The 22,310-nt window shown below is 38.3% G+C and overlaps 1 protein-coding gene across 1 annotated transcript in view; it reads right to left on the reverse strand.

The window, feature by feature from the left end:
* Positions 1 to 2,608: 2,608 nt before the first annotated feature.
* Positions 2,609 to 22,310, reverse strand: part of LOC149932538 (uncharacterized) — a 66,149-nt gene continuing 46,447 nt past the window's right edge. The window contains exon 7 of the mRNA XM_090156315.1: positions 2,609 to 2,682. Coding sequence (XP_090012441.1) covers positions 2,627 to 2,682 — 56 coding nt within the window. The 3' untranslated portion in view covers positions 2,609 to 2,626. The remainder of the gene's footprint in view (positions 2,683 to 22,310) is intronic.

Raw genomic sequence — 22,310 nt, forward strand, 5'->3', positions numbered from 1 at the left:
ATAATGTTCTTCGCTAAAGAAGTGTAGTGATACCTAATTTCAGGTATTTGTAAGGTTATAAAAGAGATAATCAGGTAAGCTAATAATATAATAACCATGACTAGGCTTAATGACGAGTTTTCGTCGAATTAGGGCAGCGAGGCGCGAGAGTTTTTCACGTGAGTTTTCCCGCTTTAAGATACGCCCATTTCTACGAGCTTCATCACGGCCGTAAAAATCTTCCTTAGACATTCCAAGTGTATACCTATATAGTTTCCTGGTGTTACGAGTGTCTCTTTCCAGAACCTGAGATTACCCAATCATTCGGCGAGATTATACCATTAACCGAAGTCTTCCAGCGTCATGCTTATGTATATTAGGTTACTTATGGTTACAGTAAAAATAAAAATTTTGTAAGGACGAATTTAAGCATTTATTTAAGATAGAGGTCGGGGATGGTTAACTTTTATTCAATAGATAAAGCTCTCAAAATTATTCGTAAAATGTTTTGATCAAGTAATTTATATTTCTGTATTATCCGATTAATTTTTTGATAAATTTGTAAAATTAATGGGAAAAACGACGTTTTTTTCAATAAAAAGCTCAAATTTTACGAATAATACATGTTTTTTAATCATTTTCCGAAATATTTACCGGTAAATTTCTTTGTTTACAATTTTTTTCCCAAAAAAGGAATTTAAACATGGATAATGATTAACCGTCCCCGACTTCTAATTTAAGATAATTAGGTTCATCTTATTGTCAAAACAAAACGTCCCGTTAACTTAGAAATGGCTTTTACAGTCTAATCTCGTTATCGTCGTTGTTAATTTTTTGAAATCAAATGAATGCAGGCGCCGTTAACAGTTCACGCTCTGCAACCTACGGGTTGTTGTTTATTTAATGGTCCCTCGACTGAGACGCAACGGAAATCTAATTAGATATAAAATCTTTGATAATTCGGTTCTCCCTTATAAAAGACAATAAAAAAGACTCTAATTCTTCATTGTTTAAATTAAATTTCGAGCTCGCGCAAAATAAACTTATTTATTCGATTTGTAGATAGTTTATCCCGATAGATCTTCCGTCGGATATAGATCAAATGGACATTTATAAAAAAAAGAACATTGGAAAATAATCCAAACAAATGCAAAAATCCACTTTCTCTGGGAATTGGGTTGTGGGCCCATGATGACGTGGGAAAGGTTAGACTTTTTAATTTACTTAGGACGGGCTTCGGGGATGAAGATGCCCGTTTAAAGGATTCCGAAAAAAGCCATAAAAATAGAACGGTTTTTCTCTCCAGGACAACTAAAAAATAAAACAAAAATACACGCGAGAGCCGGTTAGGTAAGATAAAATACTAAAGTTTTTAAAAGTAACCGTATATAGAAAGGACTATCCTATTTTACATTATAAATCCAGTTAAACGCGATCGCGTATATCCACTCTTTCTTATTTTCTTTAAAGAGTTTCTTTTGGTAATTTTCCCAAAACGTCTTCCACGAAAAGACTATACATTCTTTAATATTTCGCATGTGCTTTGTTCGAAATTGTCACAGAGCCTTGAAAATTGATACGTGATTTTCTTAACCGATAGTCTTAAGAAATGTAACGTTAAAAGGAACTACCTATGGACTGCATTGCAAAGGATGAAAAAATTAGCGAATAAGTAGATTAGTCCATAATTAAAAGGGATAATAAAGCTAAACCCTAAACAAATTTGAAGAAATTTAAAAACTTACAAATAACTCGTACCGATAGGTCTTCGAGCAAACCAAAAGACGCGAAACTCGGACCAAATAGATCTTCAAGTGTAAAACTAAATTAAATTAAATAAATTAGCCATAAATTCCAACGGTAGACCGGTTTCGTCCTATTTGGGACTCGTCAGTACCGTGCGGGAAATCTGACTCGCGACTATAACACTGAAAAGAGAAACTAAGCCTAAACATTAAAAAGTTCAAAATGTTACGAAATGTAACGTTAAAAGGAACCACCTATGGACTGCATTGCAAAGGATGAAAAATTAGCGAATAAGTACTACTTATTCGCTAAATTAATATTTCCTTAAGAATCAGATCACTATCAAATTTATTATCAACTAAATTAAATGTTATCGAGATTGCGTATATACTAGAATCGAAAGGAATTTAATAGAATTTTATAAATTGCACATTGTTTTAAAAATATTGATTGAAATTCGGGAGGAAAAGTTGGTAAAGTTGTGAATTTTTTGAGGTGCTACATCTAACAGTAACTAGCTGAAGCCTAAGAGCCTACCAAGAGCAGGGGCCCAAAAATGATCGAAGCCTATTAGCCTTGCCATAGGTTAAAAGGGTACTCTGACCTTTATGGGTTTCTTTGTTATTTGGTGCTCACAGCTCTGGTTTCAATGTAATTATGTCTGCTGATGAATGCTATTTCGATGTAAAAAAAGGAATACAACTTGGGTTAAAATTACAATATAACTGTGGCAATTTATATTTCAATGTAAATACATACGGTTCACGTAACAGTTAGTAGCGTATACTCACGAGCTGATTTAGCTAGGAAACTTTTTCAATGAAAATTAAGAGGACCTTGTAGACGCTTTTCAAGGTCATCCTAATTTTGGCCGATAATTTTACCCTTTCGGCAGCTGCTGTTATAGACTTAGAAACTTGATTTCAGTTGGGAAAGTGTTCGTCATCCGATCTCCGACTAAAATGAAGTCGACAATTTCAAAATGAAACACCAGCTGGTAAAATACCTTTAAAGTACAATACTATACTAAAATCCTTGGGAAATCGGGGTGGAAGACATTGGGAAATTAAAATGAACCAGGTCTTTAAGGTCATTCGTATATCTTTATCTTACACGTGTTGTCTCGATCGGAGTACGAAATATTGGATTGGTTCCAGTCTCCACGCAGACTCGTAAAGATCGTTCGGTTATTATTCTTGTTAGGCAAAACTTTACGTTCGAGAGCGCGGTACAAACAGTAGCTCGCTCTAAAGAGTATCATCCAATCAATTTCATATTTTGGGCTTTATCTCTCTCTATGTTGTGGTGTTTTTAAACCTCACCCGGAAATCTTTTTCCCTCGCTATATCCGTCGTCTATCTGGCTTTTCTTTGGATTTTGTAGGATGGAGCGATCTCGAACTTTCGAGTCACGTTCCGAATGTATGGCTGCAGACGCTCCGGATCTTAACGCTAACGCGTGTTCTCCGGGATATAACATCGCTACGCATCCAACCCGATGGATTTATTCTCTTTCGTTCCCGCCGCTCGTTTGCCGCGAGTGCTTTTGAAGAAGAACTTCTTTAAAACTGATATTCTTTTCTCTTTATATTCCGGGCTGCTCTGGGGCTTTCTCTCTGCCGCTGTTGATATGTTATATATATATATATTTATCCCATAAGGAGACGACGTGCCCCCCACCCCCGGTTTGGTATTGATAGGCGTGGAGCATTAACGTATAAGGCGGGTGGGGGCCCCCTTGATATTCAAAGCGGATGTCGTAGCTCGTCAAATTACGTCGCTCGTAAAATGTATGCGCCAGACGTACCTCTCTATATGGTAAATAAAACACGCCTCTCTCTCTCCTCTTTCGCTATAAAACGTACTAGTCTGTACCGTACCGATTCTTTACTTATATCCTACTTCAAGCTTCCTGTAATAAAGTTAGCCGTTATTGAGAAAGTTGATATTGACCAGAAAAAAGTTAAAACTTGACTTTAGAATTTTTTTCGCGAAACTTTTTTGTCGTCGATTTTTTTTCATTTTAGTTATTTATATTTATTGGTTTTCTTTGTTGAAGGCTCCCTTAAAAGGCCACAGAATATATTTTTTTAATGGTTTCCCCGCGTGTGGCTTCGGAATAATACTAAAATGGAAACGATTTGATTAGCTGGAATAGCTAAAAGTGCATGCTCTTATACGGACAATATCGTGTTTAATTAGAATTCAAAGTAGGATGGTCAAATATCAATGCAACGGGTATAATAACCCATATGTATCATCAAATCAACAATAGAGAAGCGAGAAAATAGATAAAAACACAATAAAATATTACTTAATCTTGGAAGCAAGATAATTAAGTGGATGAAAAGTTAAGTTAATAAGGCCCAACACGTGAAAATGTAGAAAAGTCCATAGTGAAAAAACTTTCGAGTTAATTGCACCATTAGGCTTGGAGAATAAATACAAGACGTGAAACTCGGTCTAACTAAATTTTATTTTATTTTTAATTCGATTTTGACTCGAAGATCTATTTGGTCCGAGTTTCGCGTGTTTTATTAATGAAGGCCTTTTGGTCCAAGTAACTTGAAAGTTTTTATTTGTTTCGGGTTTAGCTTTATTGCCTCCCTTATATGGGTTTTTCTAACTTTTCACGTGTTGTTCCATAATTAAGTGGACAAAGAATTGGGATTTAGTACCGTGTTGGTCTGTTCACTACCGGGTGCTACTGCTTAGTGTGCCTTAGAACAGAGCCTTAATCAGACACTTCATTTGTTTAATTAGCCTATTCTTTATTGCACTTATTGATCGAATATAAAATTTACAGAAGATATATTTAGAAAAACATTTTTAGGTTCTTCAACATTTACACGCTGGTTCCATTAAGTGGAGCTGATCAATATTTTAAGCCGTGTAAACGTCCCCTTCGAAAAAACGTTGATATGGTCCATATCGTCTAACGCCTGGTTGATTGAAAGCCTTTGACGTCCATAATTATGACAAGAACGTCATTTTAAATTCATACAGAAGACTGCGGCGCTATACTGCAATTTTCAATGAGTTATTAATTGTATTTTGTGTTTCATACTAGTAAGGGAGAACTTGCACCTAGGGGCAAAAAACACAAGGAGAACGCGGCTAGCCTTTAAACACGCTAACGCAGTGTTGTGTACAATTTTCATTCGACGAACCTTTACGCTGAATTTTTTACTGAAAGGGGGAAGACAATTTCCGAAATTTCCCCTTCCGACGGCCAATAAAAACTGTACGCAAGAAAATGCACGACTTTTGACGGGTGGCGTTCTCCTTGTGTGGGGTGCTGTGTTTGTTGCTCATAGGTTTCACTACGTAAAACTGGTTTTAATTTTTATGATTACAAGCTAGCTGAATTTATAAAATTTATGCAATAAAATTATGACCAATAATTTATATTTAATGCTGTAGATATGATAAATTCCTTAGTTCATTGGTGTTTCAATATTTAAATAAGTGCCTGAGTCAATCAAGTGGTTCTTCACTATGTGAAGAATGTATTAATGTATAATCATGATTCCTATGCAACATAGCCATTCTCATATGTACATAAATACCTTCTTGGTTTTATTTACTTTGGGTCCTGTTAGTTTAGATTCTGTATATCTCTGATATTTTATTTATTATTAACACAAATATCAAGAAATTGTTATCCTATTCAATATAATCTTTGAAATCTAGTCCTGGGTCTTTATGTTTAAAGGGCTAAAGCGGCGTTTGAAAAATCAGTATAAAATCATGTAGCCCCTCCTTTTCCGTACTTCGTAATAGCAGATATGGCCAATCATATTCTGGAACTTTTTCAGCCCTACATCCGGAGCATGCGCGGGAAACTAGTAAAACTCAAATGATAATAGACATAAACTATTCGCTCGCTTTGGGACGAAAAGAATACACCTTTTACCCCAAACTACCAACTTCTTGAAGTTGCTCACTATTTCTTTAAAATTACTCCAAAACTAGCGAATAGTTTACGCCTAGTGTGGCCATTTAATATCAAAAAACGTTATGGCGCTTTTATTTTTTTCATCCGCCATTTTCCAATATGGCACGGAAGCATAGCGTGACAATGTGCATCATCTCACTGAGGGAAAGAGCATCCATAAAATAACTAAACAAATTGATTTTTTTTCTAACATTATGTAAGTAATATCTTTTTCTAAATGATTTCATATGAAAAATTATCATTTTTAATTTTCATTAATTATTTACAATCAAATAATCGAATAGATCTACTAAATGAACCAGCATGAAAATGTTAAAGACCAGCCTGGAACCCAGATATGTCGGACACCTTGTTCTAAATTGACGTGTTTCGACTGTAGACTATAAGTGGATTGATCATTTGCATTGAGATTTTTTTTCGATAGCTATAAGCTACCAATATAAGAAAATTAAGCTTGTTGATAATTTATATAACATTTTTCTATTTTCTCGACTGTAATTAGTATGTTCGGGAAATAGTTCGTCTAGTCATTCAGTCCACCTTAAATATTGAGCTTTTCGATAATAGTTAATATTCGCGGAAGCTAAATCAATATTTGATATTTCAAAGATGTTGGGATTAACCAACCACATCAAAGAACCACCTAGGGTTGTTAATTTTCCGGAAAAATAAAATGCGGAAAAATTTCCAGAAAATTTTCCGTAAAATTTTCCGAATTGCGGAAAAGTTTCCGCAAATCGGAAAAATAAAAAATTTAAACATAAATTACTTTTCAAGGGTTTTTAATGTTTTAAACTTTTTATCGATTTAAAATGACTAATATCAGTAAACATACTACAAAACATTAATAGTGTTACATTTCAACCAGTTTAAACTAGTCTATAGGTTTAGTTTTACTTTTAGATTAGAAAAAATGAGGTGAAAATGCCGCTTTATTTAAATTTGCAAACAATATATTAGACAAATCATCGAATGAAAACGTTTTTAATATTTTTCGGAAAAATACGGAAAATTTTCCGGAAAAAAGGCCTCGGTAATTTTCCGCGGAAAATTTTCCGACTTACAACACTAGAACCACCTTATGTTTCTCATTATCTTTGGAATTTCTACCATCGCGTTGTTAATTAATTGATTACCGAAAACTAACAAATTGGCTTGAGCACAATTAGCCGGTCAATAAATTACCTGAGGTACTTTAGCAAGAAATATCGTGCTCTAAGCCAAATAATTTCATCAACTGTTGTTTACTTTAGAGACAGGTTACAATTCTACAAAAAAAATTAATTTCACGTAAGGAGACTATACAAATTATTGACTAGACAAATTATCCGCCAAATAAAATATTTTCGAAGTGAACAATTTTCTGTTGATCAATAGGGGCTTCAATAAATTCCGCTTTCTTTTTCTTTCCTCCTCTACGCCATGCGCGAGTCACTGAATAAAACAGTCACGTGTTTATGTGTATAGGCTAAAGTTGAGAGCGCGCGCATATTTTTCTTTCAAGAGGCGCGTGCGAAACTGTAAAAGCTCTTCTATATTGAAATATTGGTGGTTTTTTTTGCCTATTCTGGGTTTTTTGAGCAGGTTAAAAAGTGTAGCCATATGACGTCATTTTACTTCAATTCTGTCTTGACGAAAAAAACGAGTTGGAGTAAGAAGGGAGTAGTTAAAAAGCTCGCCTCATGTGAAGAGGTCTAAACGAGTCATGTTTTCGTTTAAGCAGACGATAAAGCTTGATTACTCCCTCTACACCTCCTTTCGAGGAGGAGTAAAAAGTGTAACCTTAGAGCTCTGGAACAAGCGAACCAAATTCGGGACAGGGTAAATCTTACCACGAGAACGGGCGAATAAAACGTTTTAGGGTAAAAAGTTTACACTTTTTGTCCTCGGACAAGCGAAAAAAAACCACCTATTGGTGGATTTTAAAATTCATTTGGCGCGTGAAAATACGCCGCCATGTTAGGGTATAAAAGCAGGTAAATAAGCCTGCTATACCTCATAATGCAAAGGTATCGTCGCGTGCCAAAACGTAATTTTGAAATCGGTCAATTAAGCAGCCCGTGCTTTAAAATATAACGCTTTTACAAGTATGTCCTTGCTTGCGGTATTACTACTTCTAACATAAGTAACATAATAACAATAAGTATGACACTTCCTATTGCTTTAATGCTAGTTTTCTAACCGAACCTTTTTTCGGCACTGATACTCTCTTCAAGCTGTGACTTGGAGTCGCGACTTACCGTTTTGGATGACTACTTTTTGATAAAAATTTAAGCCTAATATCGGAGAGCGCGTTCTGGAGTCGCGAGGGGCTTTGGCTTTGCTAAGAAGCCCACGTGCGAATCACGCGTGATAAAAAAAAACATGAGCCCGAGAAAAATATTTTTTAATTTTTATCATTTTAGCCTAATATTCCGCCTATCTATCGGAAACCAGATATTTCGGCTTAGCGGAAGTCTCACGTATTTTAGACACTAGAGGGCTCTGTGCTGAGAAAACATCTTGATTACGTAATAACTATGAAAATCAATTTGGTTGTAAATCTCGTTAATTGTCATACTTATTGTTATCATGTTACTTATGCTTCTAGTCAAATCGCTGAATAGATTTTATTTAAGCGTCTATTGACGAAGAACTAAAAGTAACATCAATGTTATGTTTTTACTTATTAATTTTTATTGGCATCTCGTTGATATGTTAAATATATATAGTTAATAGCGTGATAAATGTGCAAAATTATTTAACATTGTAAAGGGGAATATTGATAAATAAATTTAGCTAGATAAACTTATTTCACCTGGTTTTTATCGTTTGTTGATTTTTTAGTTTGGTTTGCATCTTATTTATCACGTTTATATTCCTTCCGTGTACTTCAGATAGCCTCAATTGTCTTCCTTGGAATTCCATCCTAGTTGCGTTCCCCGTTAATTTTTGGGTCTGCACTTGTACTTTCAGAGTTTCAAGCAAACCCAAACAAGGAATGATGGAAAAGAAAAACTGCGGACAGAGGTTGGCAGGCGAGTCACGCTCGAGGTCTAGGCAGCGCCACGCTGTTTATGGAGGGGTACGAGCCGAGGGTGTCCGATACCAAAAAAATAGAGAGAACTTTCTTGGGTTTCCGGTGGCGTAGTTGGCGGAATTTCCGGTAAGAATAGCGTTTTATCGGAGGCGTGATGTAAGCCGTAAGGTGGAAATTCCGCCTCCTTCTGTTAATTTCGGCGCAACCAGTATTTCCTCACGACCAAATAAAGGTATACGCGCGTAGTAAGAACTCGTTTTTTGACTTACGTTTCTAGGTCGGATGTAATTATTACAATTGTTTCAGTTTCCATAGTCGTACCGTTAAACTCGGAACAACTCCTCCCGCGTTGAGTTTGCAAGTTATCTCCCCACTGGTTTAAAGGGTTTTCTCCCGAGCTCTTCGGTTTCCCCTTCCATGAAAACTTGCGGAGGTTAACGGTAATAATTAGTGTCGGGAACCCTCCTACGCATTGTATTCCGGCCACCTGAAATACTGAATTAATGGCTTTAAAAGTCGCCTGATGACTTAGGCCTAAGGTGGTGCCTTCGGTATTAGCCTAGCTGATTATTATTTTTTGACTTTAATAAAATTCAACGCGTTACCACGTGAAACAATTGTAACATCACGTGCTAGGCTTGTTTTATTATTTCTTCGTAGTTAGAGGGAAGCTACGTCATACTGGTAACGTAATCGAATCATTCGTGGAATGATATTACAGTTCCATATTTGAGTAGAGCGTCAACATTCCAAGACTGGCGGTTTCGTGGCTAAGCCCCTTTCATCTACTAAATTGAAAGGGAATATATTTATTACGGACGCTTAATCCGGGTTTCTAAAACCTTTCGGGAGGTAATGCGCGTTCTCGGTTCTAAAGGCAGTCATCAGCTTGTAAGGGGACAATCTTAATTCGGAGCCTATGTCGGGGATCAAATCTTTGACACGCATTGTTGTACGACGAGGAAGACTGTCATCTAGCCGCGTGGCCGGTCAAAGTTCCCGCCGGATAGACGCTCCAGCGGATAGATGGTGCGCCTATATACGATGATACGTTACACGAGCGGCCGCTTCTCTAACGCGGATGAGATAGTTGCTCCGAATTATCGATTTATATTGGTCCCGACCAATAGCCCAGACGAGTAATTTGTACGAAGGTGACACATTTTCGATTTGCCGTATCCCATCCTCCCCGCTTATGAGCCATTCATTATTTGTTATTCTTATCAGGCGTCCATTCTCGCTGCGCCTAAATTGCCACGTTCTACCGCATCCATCGCTGCAGTCGCACCTTGCTTAGTCTCTCGGCCCATATAGGTTTCGATTCGAAATAACCGTTCGCTTTTGCCGAGATAAAATTTAATTTGTTCAAGATAAATTGGTTTATATTATTTTCCTATTTTGCCTCTCGGGAATAAATTATTAGGTCAATTATAGATGCACCTATTGGGCTATTATTGTTCTCCAAAAATCAACGGCTAAAAAGATCGACTGTTTGAAGGCGTCGGAGTTTTGGTGCCCGTTTTACACCCTTTAATATTACAATATTACGTTTTCCAAGCCCCTCGAGTTGGAAATTAATAATAATAATAATCGGCTAGTCTAATACCCAAGGCACCACCTTAGGCCCAAGTCATCTAGTGACTTATAATGTAAGCCCTTCGTGCCACGCGAGCCAACAGCTCCCTACACTAACTATTACCATTAATCTCTGCCATAAGGATCTGGATCTCAAATACAGTCACCTAAAAACACCAAATAAGTACTTCAATTAATAGTTATGGAAAGTAATTACTGATAGCAATTGTTTCAAAATTTGTTGTAGATCGAAGGTTGAATTTGTATAACGGCTGGTTTTCATTAGGGCAAAAACGCCACGACGCTGAAAGTCGACGCGAAAAATTTCCGTTAGGCCTAATGCAATATTTTTGCGTCGACTCTCACCGTTGTGGCGTTTTTGACCTAGTGAAAATCAGCCTTTACAATTAACTAGTTTTCCAGTTAGAGATAAAAATAGCAACAGCGCAAATGTCTATTTTCACCGCGATTGAACGTCGTAAATGACAACTTTGAAAATCAAAACAAACCATGAACGTCACGGTTCTGAAATAATTAGCCTATTTTTTACATTCTACTACCAACGGGGGGGGGGGGGGGGTAAGAGTGATCGGAATGAAATAGTGGCACGCGGGTGCCGTGACATAGAGAAATTCCCAGGCTAAACCAATAATTACGCAGTTATTCCGAACGCCTCAACGGAACAATGGTGGAAAATTGATCCAACTCGTTGGCGCGGGTTCCAGCGGGCCCGACCCCGAAGCGAAACCCCATTTATCAAACAGTCAAGTTGTCGCCCTTCGCAAAATATATATGGGAAGAAAGAAAATATCTAGAAACGAACCATTTCTTTCCCACCATTTCTCTGTCGAGTCCATTCCGTTGGACTTTGTCGTACGGCTTGTCGAGTCACGCACTCGGAATAATACAGTCTTTGAGTTTTGCAAAAAGTGGGGGACAGTTATAACGAGGCCGTTCTCTATAGATTTTTGTCTCGTAGCCTCTAAACAAATAGCCTTATATAAGCTACAAAAATTCCAAACGCGCTCTTCGAGAGTTCTAAGTTTTATCGCCAAAGTTTTTGTCGTTGGTGGTCGCGTATCGACCAGAATCGCAATTAATATTTTTTTTCTACGAGCTCCCGGACTACACGCGATTTCTCGTGGTTTTTCTGGTTCACGCGAACGACTAACTACTAAATAGGAGTTTTCGGACGCCTGAAGAATAATTAGGGATAATGTTTATTTCCAGCACTTTCTCGGTCGAAAGAGTAGATGAAAAAAACGTGAGCCTAAAACCCAGTTTAGGTCGGTTTGTATGCCAGTTTTGACCGCCGACGATAATTCTCGGTTCACACGTGCGAAATCTATTCACCCCGGTTCGCTTATAGCCAAGGCTTAACGCCATTTCAAATTATGACTAGAGTTTTGAAAATACTAAAATGTATCCCAAAACAATTAGTTAATCACGTTTACTATACATACAGTAATATTATTGGACATTATTTAGAATTTTATTCCCATTATTTTGGAAAATACGAGCAATTTGACTTCCCCGCCTTGTCGTTTTGAAAGCGATTCTAAGCGAGCGGACTTGGACGAGTTGCTTCCCGAACCAACTAGTTATCTAAACGAAGCGATTTAAGGGGTAAGTGTGAACGCGGCTTTAGTGTGGCTAGGATTCGAATAAAGTTCGTAATCGTACTTCGTAACGTATCCGTTCGAGCCTTCTACTTAACTTATCCGCGGGACGATGCTGTAAACGTTCGGGAGTAACGTCTTAAATGAACGATTTAAGTTTTTGAAGTGGGAGGATTCCGTTGACCCGAAAAAATGTTTGTAAGGCAACCGTTGCGAATCCTATAAATATAACGTTCCTTGTTTTGGCCCTAATGCTTCCACTAGAACCTTGAAACTAGCGTCCTTTCGTGGCAAGTCGGATTTGATGTCGAGTATATATTTCGCCTTACTTTTAATTCCTTTTTTTTTCATTTAACTAACCGTATCCGTTTATTTCGGTGCGTTTAATGATTCGGATTAACGGGGTTATAACGCGCTTATAATTCTCCAGCCCGAATCGCCCTAAAAGGCGAAAGCGAATAATTACTGACGTCCATTTGTCACCTCGACTTAATAGCATTTTTCTCGCTCTCCCCGCTTTTTCTAATTAAAGCGTTATTTTCTTTTTATCTTTTTCCTTCGAATGGCGGCGATTTAAACCCGGGATGAACTCCCGAAATGATAATTTTCCCTCGCCCAGACTCTGAACACTATGGCCATTTCGCAGCCAGCCTGATGACCCGCGCTGTTAAACTGTTGACTCGTAAATATCGCGTTTCATAATTTTTACGGATGCCTAAGGTTCGGGGCGTTTCCAACTCGATAATTTTAGGTCTTTATAAAGGTTGCTACGTGAACTAGTAGTAAATTAAACAAGCGTCGAATGTAATGACTTTTCAAAGCGATACACCCAAAAGATATTAAATTTTTACCTGATATAGCGAAGATGACTAGGTGAAATTTAATGGACACTTATACTCGGCCGAGATTGTAATTTCTGTAAACGTAACTGCGAACTCGTTGGTCGAAAATCTGCCCTTATGCCGAGCATTTAACGTAGCGTTATTTTGTTCTCGTTAGCCAACCCAATTTAAAGCCGCGTATGATTTATATAGCAGCCTATAAATGAGACCGATCAATTCATATTTACGCCGAGCGCTCCAACTTTCAATAAGGAGCTCATTAGATTAGAATTGGGAAACGAATAATTTGGAAAATATCCAAAAGCGTACGTTTTCCATCTCGGAATGAACGAAGAATTTCTGTCTACTCTATTTATTCTCCACTCGTGATGTTACCTAAGCATCTTTGTGGCAAAATGTGTCGATATATTTTCTCGTAAAATACAGGTTGATCTATCAAAATACTTAGAACGATTTGACAGTGCCTTTATTTAAATAGATTTCGAGATAGAAACTATCTCAGTTGTCTTAGGTTTGAAAGGAACGTAACTTCGGGGCAAAATCGTAAATTTAATCAACGATATAGCTTTAGACAATCTAAAATTGGGAAGTTTCGCGGAAGAATATTTTGAGGAATATATAAGTTTGGTCGTTTTGTTTTTGCGTCTCGGGAGAGACGGGAAGCTCGCTTTATATATCACGAAATAAGCGTGAAAGATAGCGACTGCTACTCTATTGACACGCGACGGCTCCGGGATTTCCGCCAAAAGGGACCACCCGCCAGTAGACTTTCATCTCCTTTTCTAAATCGACGCGCCTCCATTCGCGCCAGCCTCTTACCCGACTATTAAATAAAAGCCGGGAATCGAGTAAATCCTGCGCCGTTTCCGCGCGTGAAGCGCTCCCCGCTAAATCCGATATAAGAGAGCTAGAGAGAGAGAGAGTTGGCTAAACTCTTTTACCACTCGGATGGGTATGGATCGCTTCGAGACAAACAGATACAACGGTATAAAAGTGATCGGGATGTAGAGTCCGAATTGCTCCCGGTGGAGCCATCATAATAGTTCCAGCCACTTTCTAAGCTTTAGCTTTCTCTCTTTTCGTCTCTAAATATACGTTTGTAGCTGGGCCGGAAAGCGTTCCTATCCCTCTCTCCGCTCGCCATCTTCCTTCTCGGAGCCGCCCGCTTATCCCACCTCCTTCCGTTATATATTGGCCTACTCTCTTTCTCCGAGTCTGTCCTCCTGCCACCCCCCTTAAGGCGATTGAAAATGGTTCCCGAACGTGTTCCGTTTTCCTCATTTATTTGCCCTGGGGGAGCGTCCCTAAAACATCTTCCCCGTCCCCTCCCCCCCCCCCCGAACGAAACCTCCCTATCTTCTCCTACCGTCCTTTCGAGTTTCCTCCATCCCGGATTGAACTCCGCAGAGTATTGCCGTCGTTCTCATAGCGTCGCTGCCATTAGAAATTTATAATAATTCCGGTTGATTTTAGGTCTCCCCGTAAACCACTAAAACGGCTTTTACCTTTCTTTGTCGATTTAAACGTCGTAGGAACAATGGTAATATAAGTCCACCTTACGCTTTCGAATTTTATGGACTCGGCCCGATATTTTATAGACCTGGGCGCGTATTTGGTTCCGGCGAACTTTCTCTGTTAAGAAAATAGTCGGCTGGCTCGAGCCACTGTTGGATTCGTTGATGGGGGAGCCACCCCCTCTCGAAGGCCCCATCAAACGCTGACCGCCAATCGGGCACGTGCGAAAGGCGAAAGCGAACGGATGTAATTGGCCCCCTCCCTTTCCTCCAACTCTTTGAACCCCCCGTTTCGAGACACAATAAGATCGAGTACACGAGGAATTTGCTTTTCTTTGGCCGTTTAACCTTGTTTTCCGTTATTTTCCGGCTGTGTTTGTCCAAATTCAGTGGGTCCTCGTTTACCTTTATTTATTTAAAGAGTCGGTTTTATTCGTGGTCCTCAAGTTTTATAAATTTCAACTAGGGTTTAACGATTGTGTTGGATAGCGCTTTACGCTTTCGTTCTCTTAAGACCGTACTCGGCCTTAAGTTCGCGAAATGCGCCATAAAATAGGCTTTAAAATATTTAAGTACCGACGCTCTAACTTCGAGCTGTATATACTCAAAATTCAAATAACGTAATAGCCGAAATTTTATTATTACGTGATGGATCAATTTTGTAACTCGTTCTTTTAAATACTTGTACGCACCTTTATCGAAGTGTAATAAAATTGTAACCGATAAGCGTGAAGCGAAAATAGACCTTTCCGTAAAATGTTCGTTACGGTAGGAGGGGGAAGGAAAACTGTTTTTGCAAGGGTGATTTAGATCAACGTTATACCTATTACTCCTTGTTTTTACTCTTACTCGACTCTCGAGTTCGGTATGCCGTCTGCTACCGAGTGTAAGTATTTACAAAACACGGCGGATTAAAATTAATCCAAGTGATATTGTTAAATTTGTTAAATCAAATGTTTAAAGTATAAAAGTATTTCGTTTGCTTAACTAGTCATAAAAGGAGAGGAAGTCACTAAGTCTAACCCGAGCTCCGTGTAAAATGTTTGGGGAAATCTTACTGGAAAATGCAAAAAGTACAGCCAACTAAGTCAACCTTGTAATTTTGGCGAAAAACTTCTACACGCGTTGGCCGTTACAACATGGACAGTAAATTAAGAGGACAGGTTTTCGATAGCCTTCCACAGTGCATTTTATTTCTCCCCGCGTATCAATCAGCTCGAGAGACTCCGAGGGAGTCTTGCAAGGTCGTTTGTACCACGTGATCTTAAAATTTCAAAATGGCAATCTAATGCGGTTGATATTGTTACGTAATATTTTGCGCTTTATATTTTAGTAATTTTTAATTTTGCGTTTTTTAATTCAATAAAAACTACCAACTGATATTTAGTATATCATATTTAATCTATAAAAACGTGAAAAAATACCTTTTGGCGTAAAAATGTACTTCGTGTTTATCTTTTTTCTTTTTTCGAACAGTATCGTCCACTCTTAGCGGTACTGGTTTTTTTTGTTTTTCAAATAACCTTGGCCGACTCCCTTAGTGTGATTGGTTTACGGGGGCTAAGAACCAGGCTTTTTACCGATCCTCTAAAATCTACTATCCATGGTTACAATAATAAGCCTTTACCGCCTTAGGAACCTTATTAATAATGAGTGTAAGTGGGGCCAAGTTTACGTCTCCGGAACAAAAAGTCACCTCTTCCTTTCGTAATAGAAGAGCAACGCAGCGACCTCGTTTAAACTTATTAATAACTTTTGAGGCAAAAGGCAACTAAAAAAAGCGCCTTTCCTAATTAGAAGAGCCCATTATCTTGATCGTGGAATAAATAAGTAATCGGCCCTAATAGTGGCAAGCAGCGGCGCACTCGAGTCGTCCAGAAAATAATCAATCTTGGAAAGAAGACCCGGAATAAAACTATCGCGTACACTCTAGAAAAAAATACTTTCTTATTTTTAGACCTTTCGTAACAGAACGGACCAAATCTGGAGCGCGACACGCCGAAATAGATAGGGCGCTAATTTGGATACAATTTTCCATTTGAGTGGATTGTTTCTTTGAGTTCTTTTCGCGACGGGTCAGTGGGAGGCGAGGGGTCGGACACTTGCCATTATTTTGTACGGGATTTATATATTGACACAGCGAACCGTTTCCATTTGCAAATAAGAAACCTACAATGTGAAATGGAACCGTGGTTCTAGAACTGCCTAGTGCCAAAAACGAAGGAAGATATGGTACGATTTTTGACATAAGTCGTAAGGAGGTACTTGGCCCGTTTCTTTAACGAACCTTTTTGTACAGAGGAGTTTCTCCCCGTTTAGTGTCACAATATTATGCATAAATTTACATATCACGCGGATGCTTCTCGACGCCCGCAGAATATAAACGTGACTTTTCAGCTGTTTTTAATAAATGTAAAAATTACTGATAAAAAGCTATGTGATGACGTAAATCTGTGTCTGCTTCCATTTTATGCTCGCGAAATCTTAATATTTCTTCAAACTTCAAGTTGAATCAAGTTCAATTTTATTAAATATTTCCTTTCAAATTACAATTGCTATAGGGCTAAGTCATGTCTGATTTGTGTATAAATCATTCTATAACTCTCTCTGGGAGTGTAAAAACAGGGTTAATACAAGTCTGGAAAACCTGGAATTATCAGGGAATTAGATTGTCGACAGAAAAGCGAGGGGTCGGACACTTGCCATTATTTTGTACGGGATTTCGGAATTTCGTAGAGATTTTGGCGATTTTATCATTACTTATTGAAGTGATTTTGGGATTTCAATGTTAATTTACCACAGGGGCGTAGGAACGTTCTAGAAGTTGGAGGGGGCAAAGTGAAACCAAAAGAAGTCTGGAGAATGGTTTTGAATTTTTAATGGTCTGTAGCTTCCCCGAATAAATTTTTACACTTTTCTACTATATACATTGGCGGGAAAAGACTGAAATTTAAACACAGTTGAGGTTCTATAAGCTTTATATGCTTTCAAAATGACAATTGGAGCCTTGCAAAGATTTCAACTGACCAAAAAGTTGGAGGGGGCAATAACATTAGTTGCCCCTCCCAGTAAAATTCTAGGGAGGGGCATTGCCCCCCTTGCCCCCCCTGGTTCCTACGCCCCTGATTTACCATAGAGAGAGTTAAAAGATTTTGCGATTTTAGACAAAGTGTACGGGATTTTGGTAAATGTCCGACCCCTCGGTGGGAGGCCGAAAAATGAAGAAGTGATTCTTCGCAAATACAATAGCTTTCGAAATATTTTATACGGGTCTGGCAATTACGACACCCCAGCTATATATATATTTGAAAAAGAGGGAGAGGAGGGGACATCGTCCCGGATTCCCTCGGCCTATAAGCCACTTTTTCGTATTAAACCCTTTCTTATAGATCCGCGCTATACGTATGTATTTCGCTTCTCTCTTTTTATATGATATCTGGTAGGCTTAGCTGTGTTTGGCAATCAACGACGGGGAAAGAGTCGGGGGTTCCGCACGCTCGCTTCGGCAAATAGAATAGAAAAGCGAATTTTCCAACTAGAATGGAGGTGAACCCGCGCGTTTCCTATACCGATTAACCCATTCTCGTTCCGCGAATATCCGCCGAATAGACTGTACTCGATACGTGCCTTAGACGCGACGGACAACTTCGGGTTGATTCCGCTATAGGAAGTGAAGGGGTAGCGAACCAAAATCCAATTTCTTCCTTTTTTTTCCATTCTTTTGGTTCCACTTCTTTTTTTTTTGGCGCAATCCGTATAATGTTCCTTTTATACTTTTGCGGAATCCTCTATTCCGCTTTCGGAAGTAGAGAAAGAGAAATATTTTGACTTTTCCCCGGTTCCCTCGCTTCCTTTCTCTCGTCTCATAAACGTCTATTAAGTCGAAATGAATCTGAAACATTTATTCCGTCGAAGTTTTTTGACCGTTTTGGGTCAAAAATAAAAATAAAAAGCTCTCTCTCTCTACTCTTTTCCTCTTTTTTAATTTATCTCTTATTTTTCGAAAAGTGTTGAAGTACGTGATCGCGTTTTTTTCTTCACCTATATTTTTTATTCACGCGAAATAAATGGAGGTTTTTCCGCGGCACCTTTACGCTTTTATGTCATGATCTCTTTCCGCGGTTACGCGCGTCGAAGTACCGGAAAGCGGGTTTTGTCCCGAGGTTATTGCTTCGAGTCATGTTTTATGGGAAATTTTGGGTTTCCGTTATAATTACTCAAATATTTACTGAATAATTTTAAATTCCCTTCGAAATTTCCGCAAGTTGTTTTACTTCTTAATGGTGTTATTAATATTTTACATTACAAAGTTAACTTGTTAAAATTTTAAAGGTTTTCCATTTAAAATTTTACCATTATTACTGGAGCTATATACGAAATTTTTAAAACCTCTTTAAAATATTCCCAGACGCTATTTACGTAAGATTTTAAATCTTAAAGGGGTTTGGTTCCGTTTCGCCGCTTTTAATTTGGAGTGCTTATCGCGGCAGATTTTCGTCTCGATGTGGCTGACGGTTTTTTGACGTCACTATGTTAACTTAACAAACAACAACGTGAGAGGGGAGCGCGCGCAAAGGGGATTTTTATCTCGTAGGCGGGGCCAAAGCCGTCAGAGTGATCTTACCATACGCGATACGGCAGGATAAGTATTCCAAGTAGAGGTATGGATTCCTGCTACTATGATTCCACAGAATCGTTTGAAAAATTCGGGACGAATTTTGGATAGATCCTCCCCTTTGACACGCGATTAAGGCTTACCATCCTGCTTCTTCATACACGTGATTCCGTAACCCCACGCTGAAAATTCGAATGAATTCGCGGTCCTTTAAATAAAATACTTTTCGAACAAAAATTATACGTAATAATATGTGGTTTTTCTTCGCCTGTCCGAGTACAAAAAGTGTACAACTTTTTACCCTAAAACTGTTGGAAATTAAAAAACAAAAAATAAACATTTAAGCTATATTTGATAATTTGTTTTTGTTAAGCTATATTTGTCTTTTAAACTTGTATTTTGTTTTGCGGACCTAATAACGGAATCGCTTCGCCGACGTCGGACCTTTGATTTTTTTATAGCTATCCCCTGTTTGGGAAATTTGAACTTTAACCCCCAAACTCTAGGCGTGAGAACCTTTTGGTTTTTATAGTCGCACAGAAGACTCAATAATATGTTTTATTTTTTGTTAGTATATTTTTTTGACTGTCGAGATAGACAGACGTATGATCCATTTTGTCATTAAACGTTTTGTATTTTATCCAATTTTAAATCGAAGTTATTTCCCGACATAAATATTAATTTGGGTTTACTATTTCTATGTTTCTCAACAAAAACGTTTTATTCGCCTGTTCTCGGGGTAAGATTTACCGTGTCCCGAATTTTGTTCGTTTGTTCCAGAGCTCTAAAGTTACACTTTTTACTCCTCCTCGAAAGGAGGTGTAGAAGGAGTAATCTAGCTTTGTCATCTGCTTAAATTTCGTTTCACGAAAACATGACGGGTTTTGAACATCTTCACATGTGGCAAGCTTTTAATAACGAAAATCCAATTGTTAAATGCAATTTAATGACTTCAAAAGACTAAGGCCTAAGGTGGTGCCTTGGGTATTAGCCTAGCTGATTATTATTATTATTAATAAATAATTAGAAAAATGAGTCACCACCGGTCGCCATCTTAAAAAAACTACGGCTGCTATACGGCAAATAAATAACCTTTAACCTTAAACTACTCCCTTCTTACTCCAACTCGTTTTTTTCGTCAAGATAGAATTGGAGTAAAATGACGTCATATGGCTATACTTTTTAACCTGCTCAAAAAACCCAGAACAGGCGAAAAAAAAACACCTATTATAAATTTATAAATCGAGATGAAGGTAACCCCTAACAATATATTGTTTAGAATTTGCGCGTTAGCTTAACCTCAATTTCCCATCGTCGTTCGAAATTAAATACTATCTCGTAACCGCGTTTGAATGAGGCGCGCGTGAATACGACCATTATTGCAATATCCATTTTGTACGCTCGCATTCGCGCAATCTATTTTCCATCGCGTTTCGGACGTGAGAGAAAAAGGAACTTGGGGGAAGTAACCGAATCAAATCGCGATAAAGATCATCCTAGATTTTTAAGCGCGCATCAAATGGGAAGACAATAATACTCGAAAACGATGAGCGGAGGGGGGCCAAGGTGTATAAAGAGGCCGCGGAATGCGCCATTAGCGAGCGCGGTCGCTTCTTTTATATTCCCCGACGCCGATAGCGAAATAAAAGCGCCGGGGAGCTACGATAAGTTCCACCCCGAAACGGAATGTTTTATGGATAAGAAAATGGGAAAGCGGGCGTTAGGGCCGCCCCTTCAAATACTTTCACGTTAGGTAAATTTATCCAAGCCCTTCTTCTTCCTCGGGGGCCCTTTTCCCCGGGGGTGGGCTTACTTCGATATAGGCTAGTGGTCAGGGCGAAATTATTCGACCATCGATTTGGTGGAAGGGAATCGAGCCCTGAATTCCAAATTTTCACTCCGCGCCGGCGAAGGAACAGCGCGCGGAAATGGCTGTTATATAAACCTTTTAGCTTCTCCGGCTCGTCTTTACCCGTCGCTATAGACCAAAAATAATAGCCAGCTCCACAACGCGTTCGTGCCGAGGAAGTGTTCGTCGACTTGGTGTTTACATTCTGGTCTCCGCCCTCGCCTCTATTATCGCTGGTCGTCCGCCAACCCGCTCCCCGCTTCCTTATCTCTATCTGGGCTTCCTTCGTACGTAGCTTCGGCTTTGGATCAGTCAGTCGCCCTATTAAAGGCGAGGGGACGGTGCAGTTTGCGCGCGACTGTTAAGTTCCGAGCGCCATTGATTTTTTCTTTATATCCGAGTTTAACGGCAGTCTATACGAGGAGAAAGATGGAGGTCCTTTGGGGACAATTTAATCGGTGACATACGTGGCGAGTTTACGATACATTCATTATCCCAGGTGATTTTTATATTCCCCTTTTGGATATTACAATATCCTTAGAGCTTTCCCCGTTCTTGTACGACCTCCAATCTCCGTGATGACCACTCTTTCCGAACAAATAAGTGGGACTACCTTTTCTCATATACGTTTATATTCCGTTATCTGGATTTTCGGGCCCGGCGTAAAATTTATTCGTTATGCACCTAATAAACCATAAAAGTTTCGCTTATGGCTCGAGGGATATGTTAATTTAGGATATCCTTAGGTCTAATTTGGACCTTCTCTGTTTTCTTTGCTTAAGTATACATACATTTCATTTCCATACGACATACTAAAAGCGATAGTTTACTTTATATATTTCATAATTTATGCGGCGCCGTGAACATCGTATAAATCGAGTGGTTACTTCAATATTGGGTCGCGAGTAGCTGAAACACCCCGATAGTCGGCTTGTCCCTGAACACCGGTGTACCGCGTGTGGAACACTTCTACAGGCGTTTGTAGGTCAAATTATTATCGTTCTCGATTTAAGCGCCTGATCCAAAAGGAAACATTTTTTTAATGAGGTGAAATAAATATTCATTCAGTCAACGCGTGTGGAACACTTCTACGGGCATTTTAGGCAGGGTTGGCAAAAAATCGGATTTTTTCGGAAAAAATCAAAAAATCCGATTTATACGATAATTATCGGATTTTTTGATAATTATCCGATCATTTGATAATAATCCGATTATTTGGATAATTATCGGATTATTTGGATAAATATCTGATTTTTTTGATAATTATGAATATTTGGAATTTAAGTTGAAAAATTTTACGATGATTCCGATGAATTAACAACATTGCCTTTTCAAGTTTCAAAATTAATTTTATCAAATTTTAAAGTTTAAAATTTGATAAAATTAATTTTGGATAGTTGTAAACATTACATAAATGCGAGCATAAATGTCATAAATACTTAATACTGCTGTATATTGCTTTCAAAATTATTAAATTTAACTTTAAAAACTGTTTTCAGATATTTTAATTTAATTCGATAATTATCATGATTTTTTCATCGGATAAATATCGATAATTATCATGATAATTATCATTGATAATTATCCATCGATAA

Source organism: Leiobunum rupestre, chromosome 8 (genome assembly GCF_980474605.1).
Source record: "Leiobunum rupestre chromosome 8, qqLeiRupe1.1.hap1, whole genome shotgun sequence".
NCBI classification, from domain to species: Eukaryota; Metazoa; Arthropoda; class Arachnida; order Opiliones; family Sclerosomatidae; genus Leiobunum; species Leiobunum rupestre.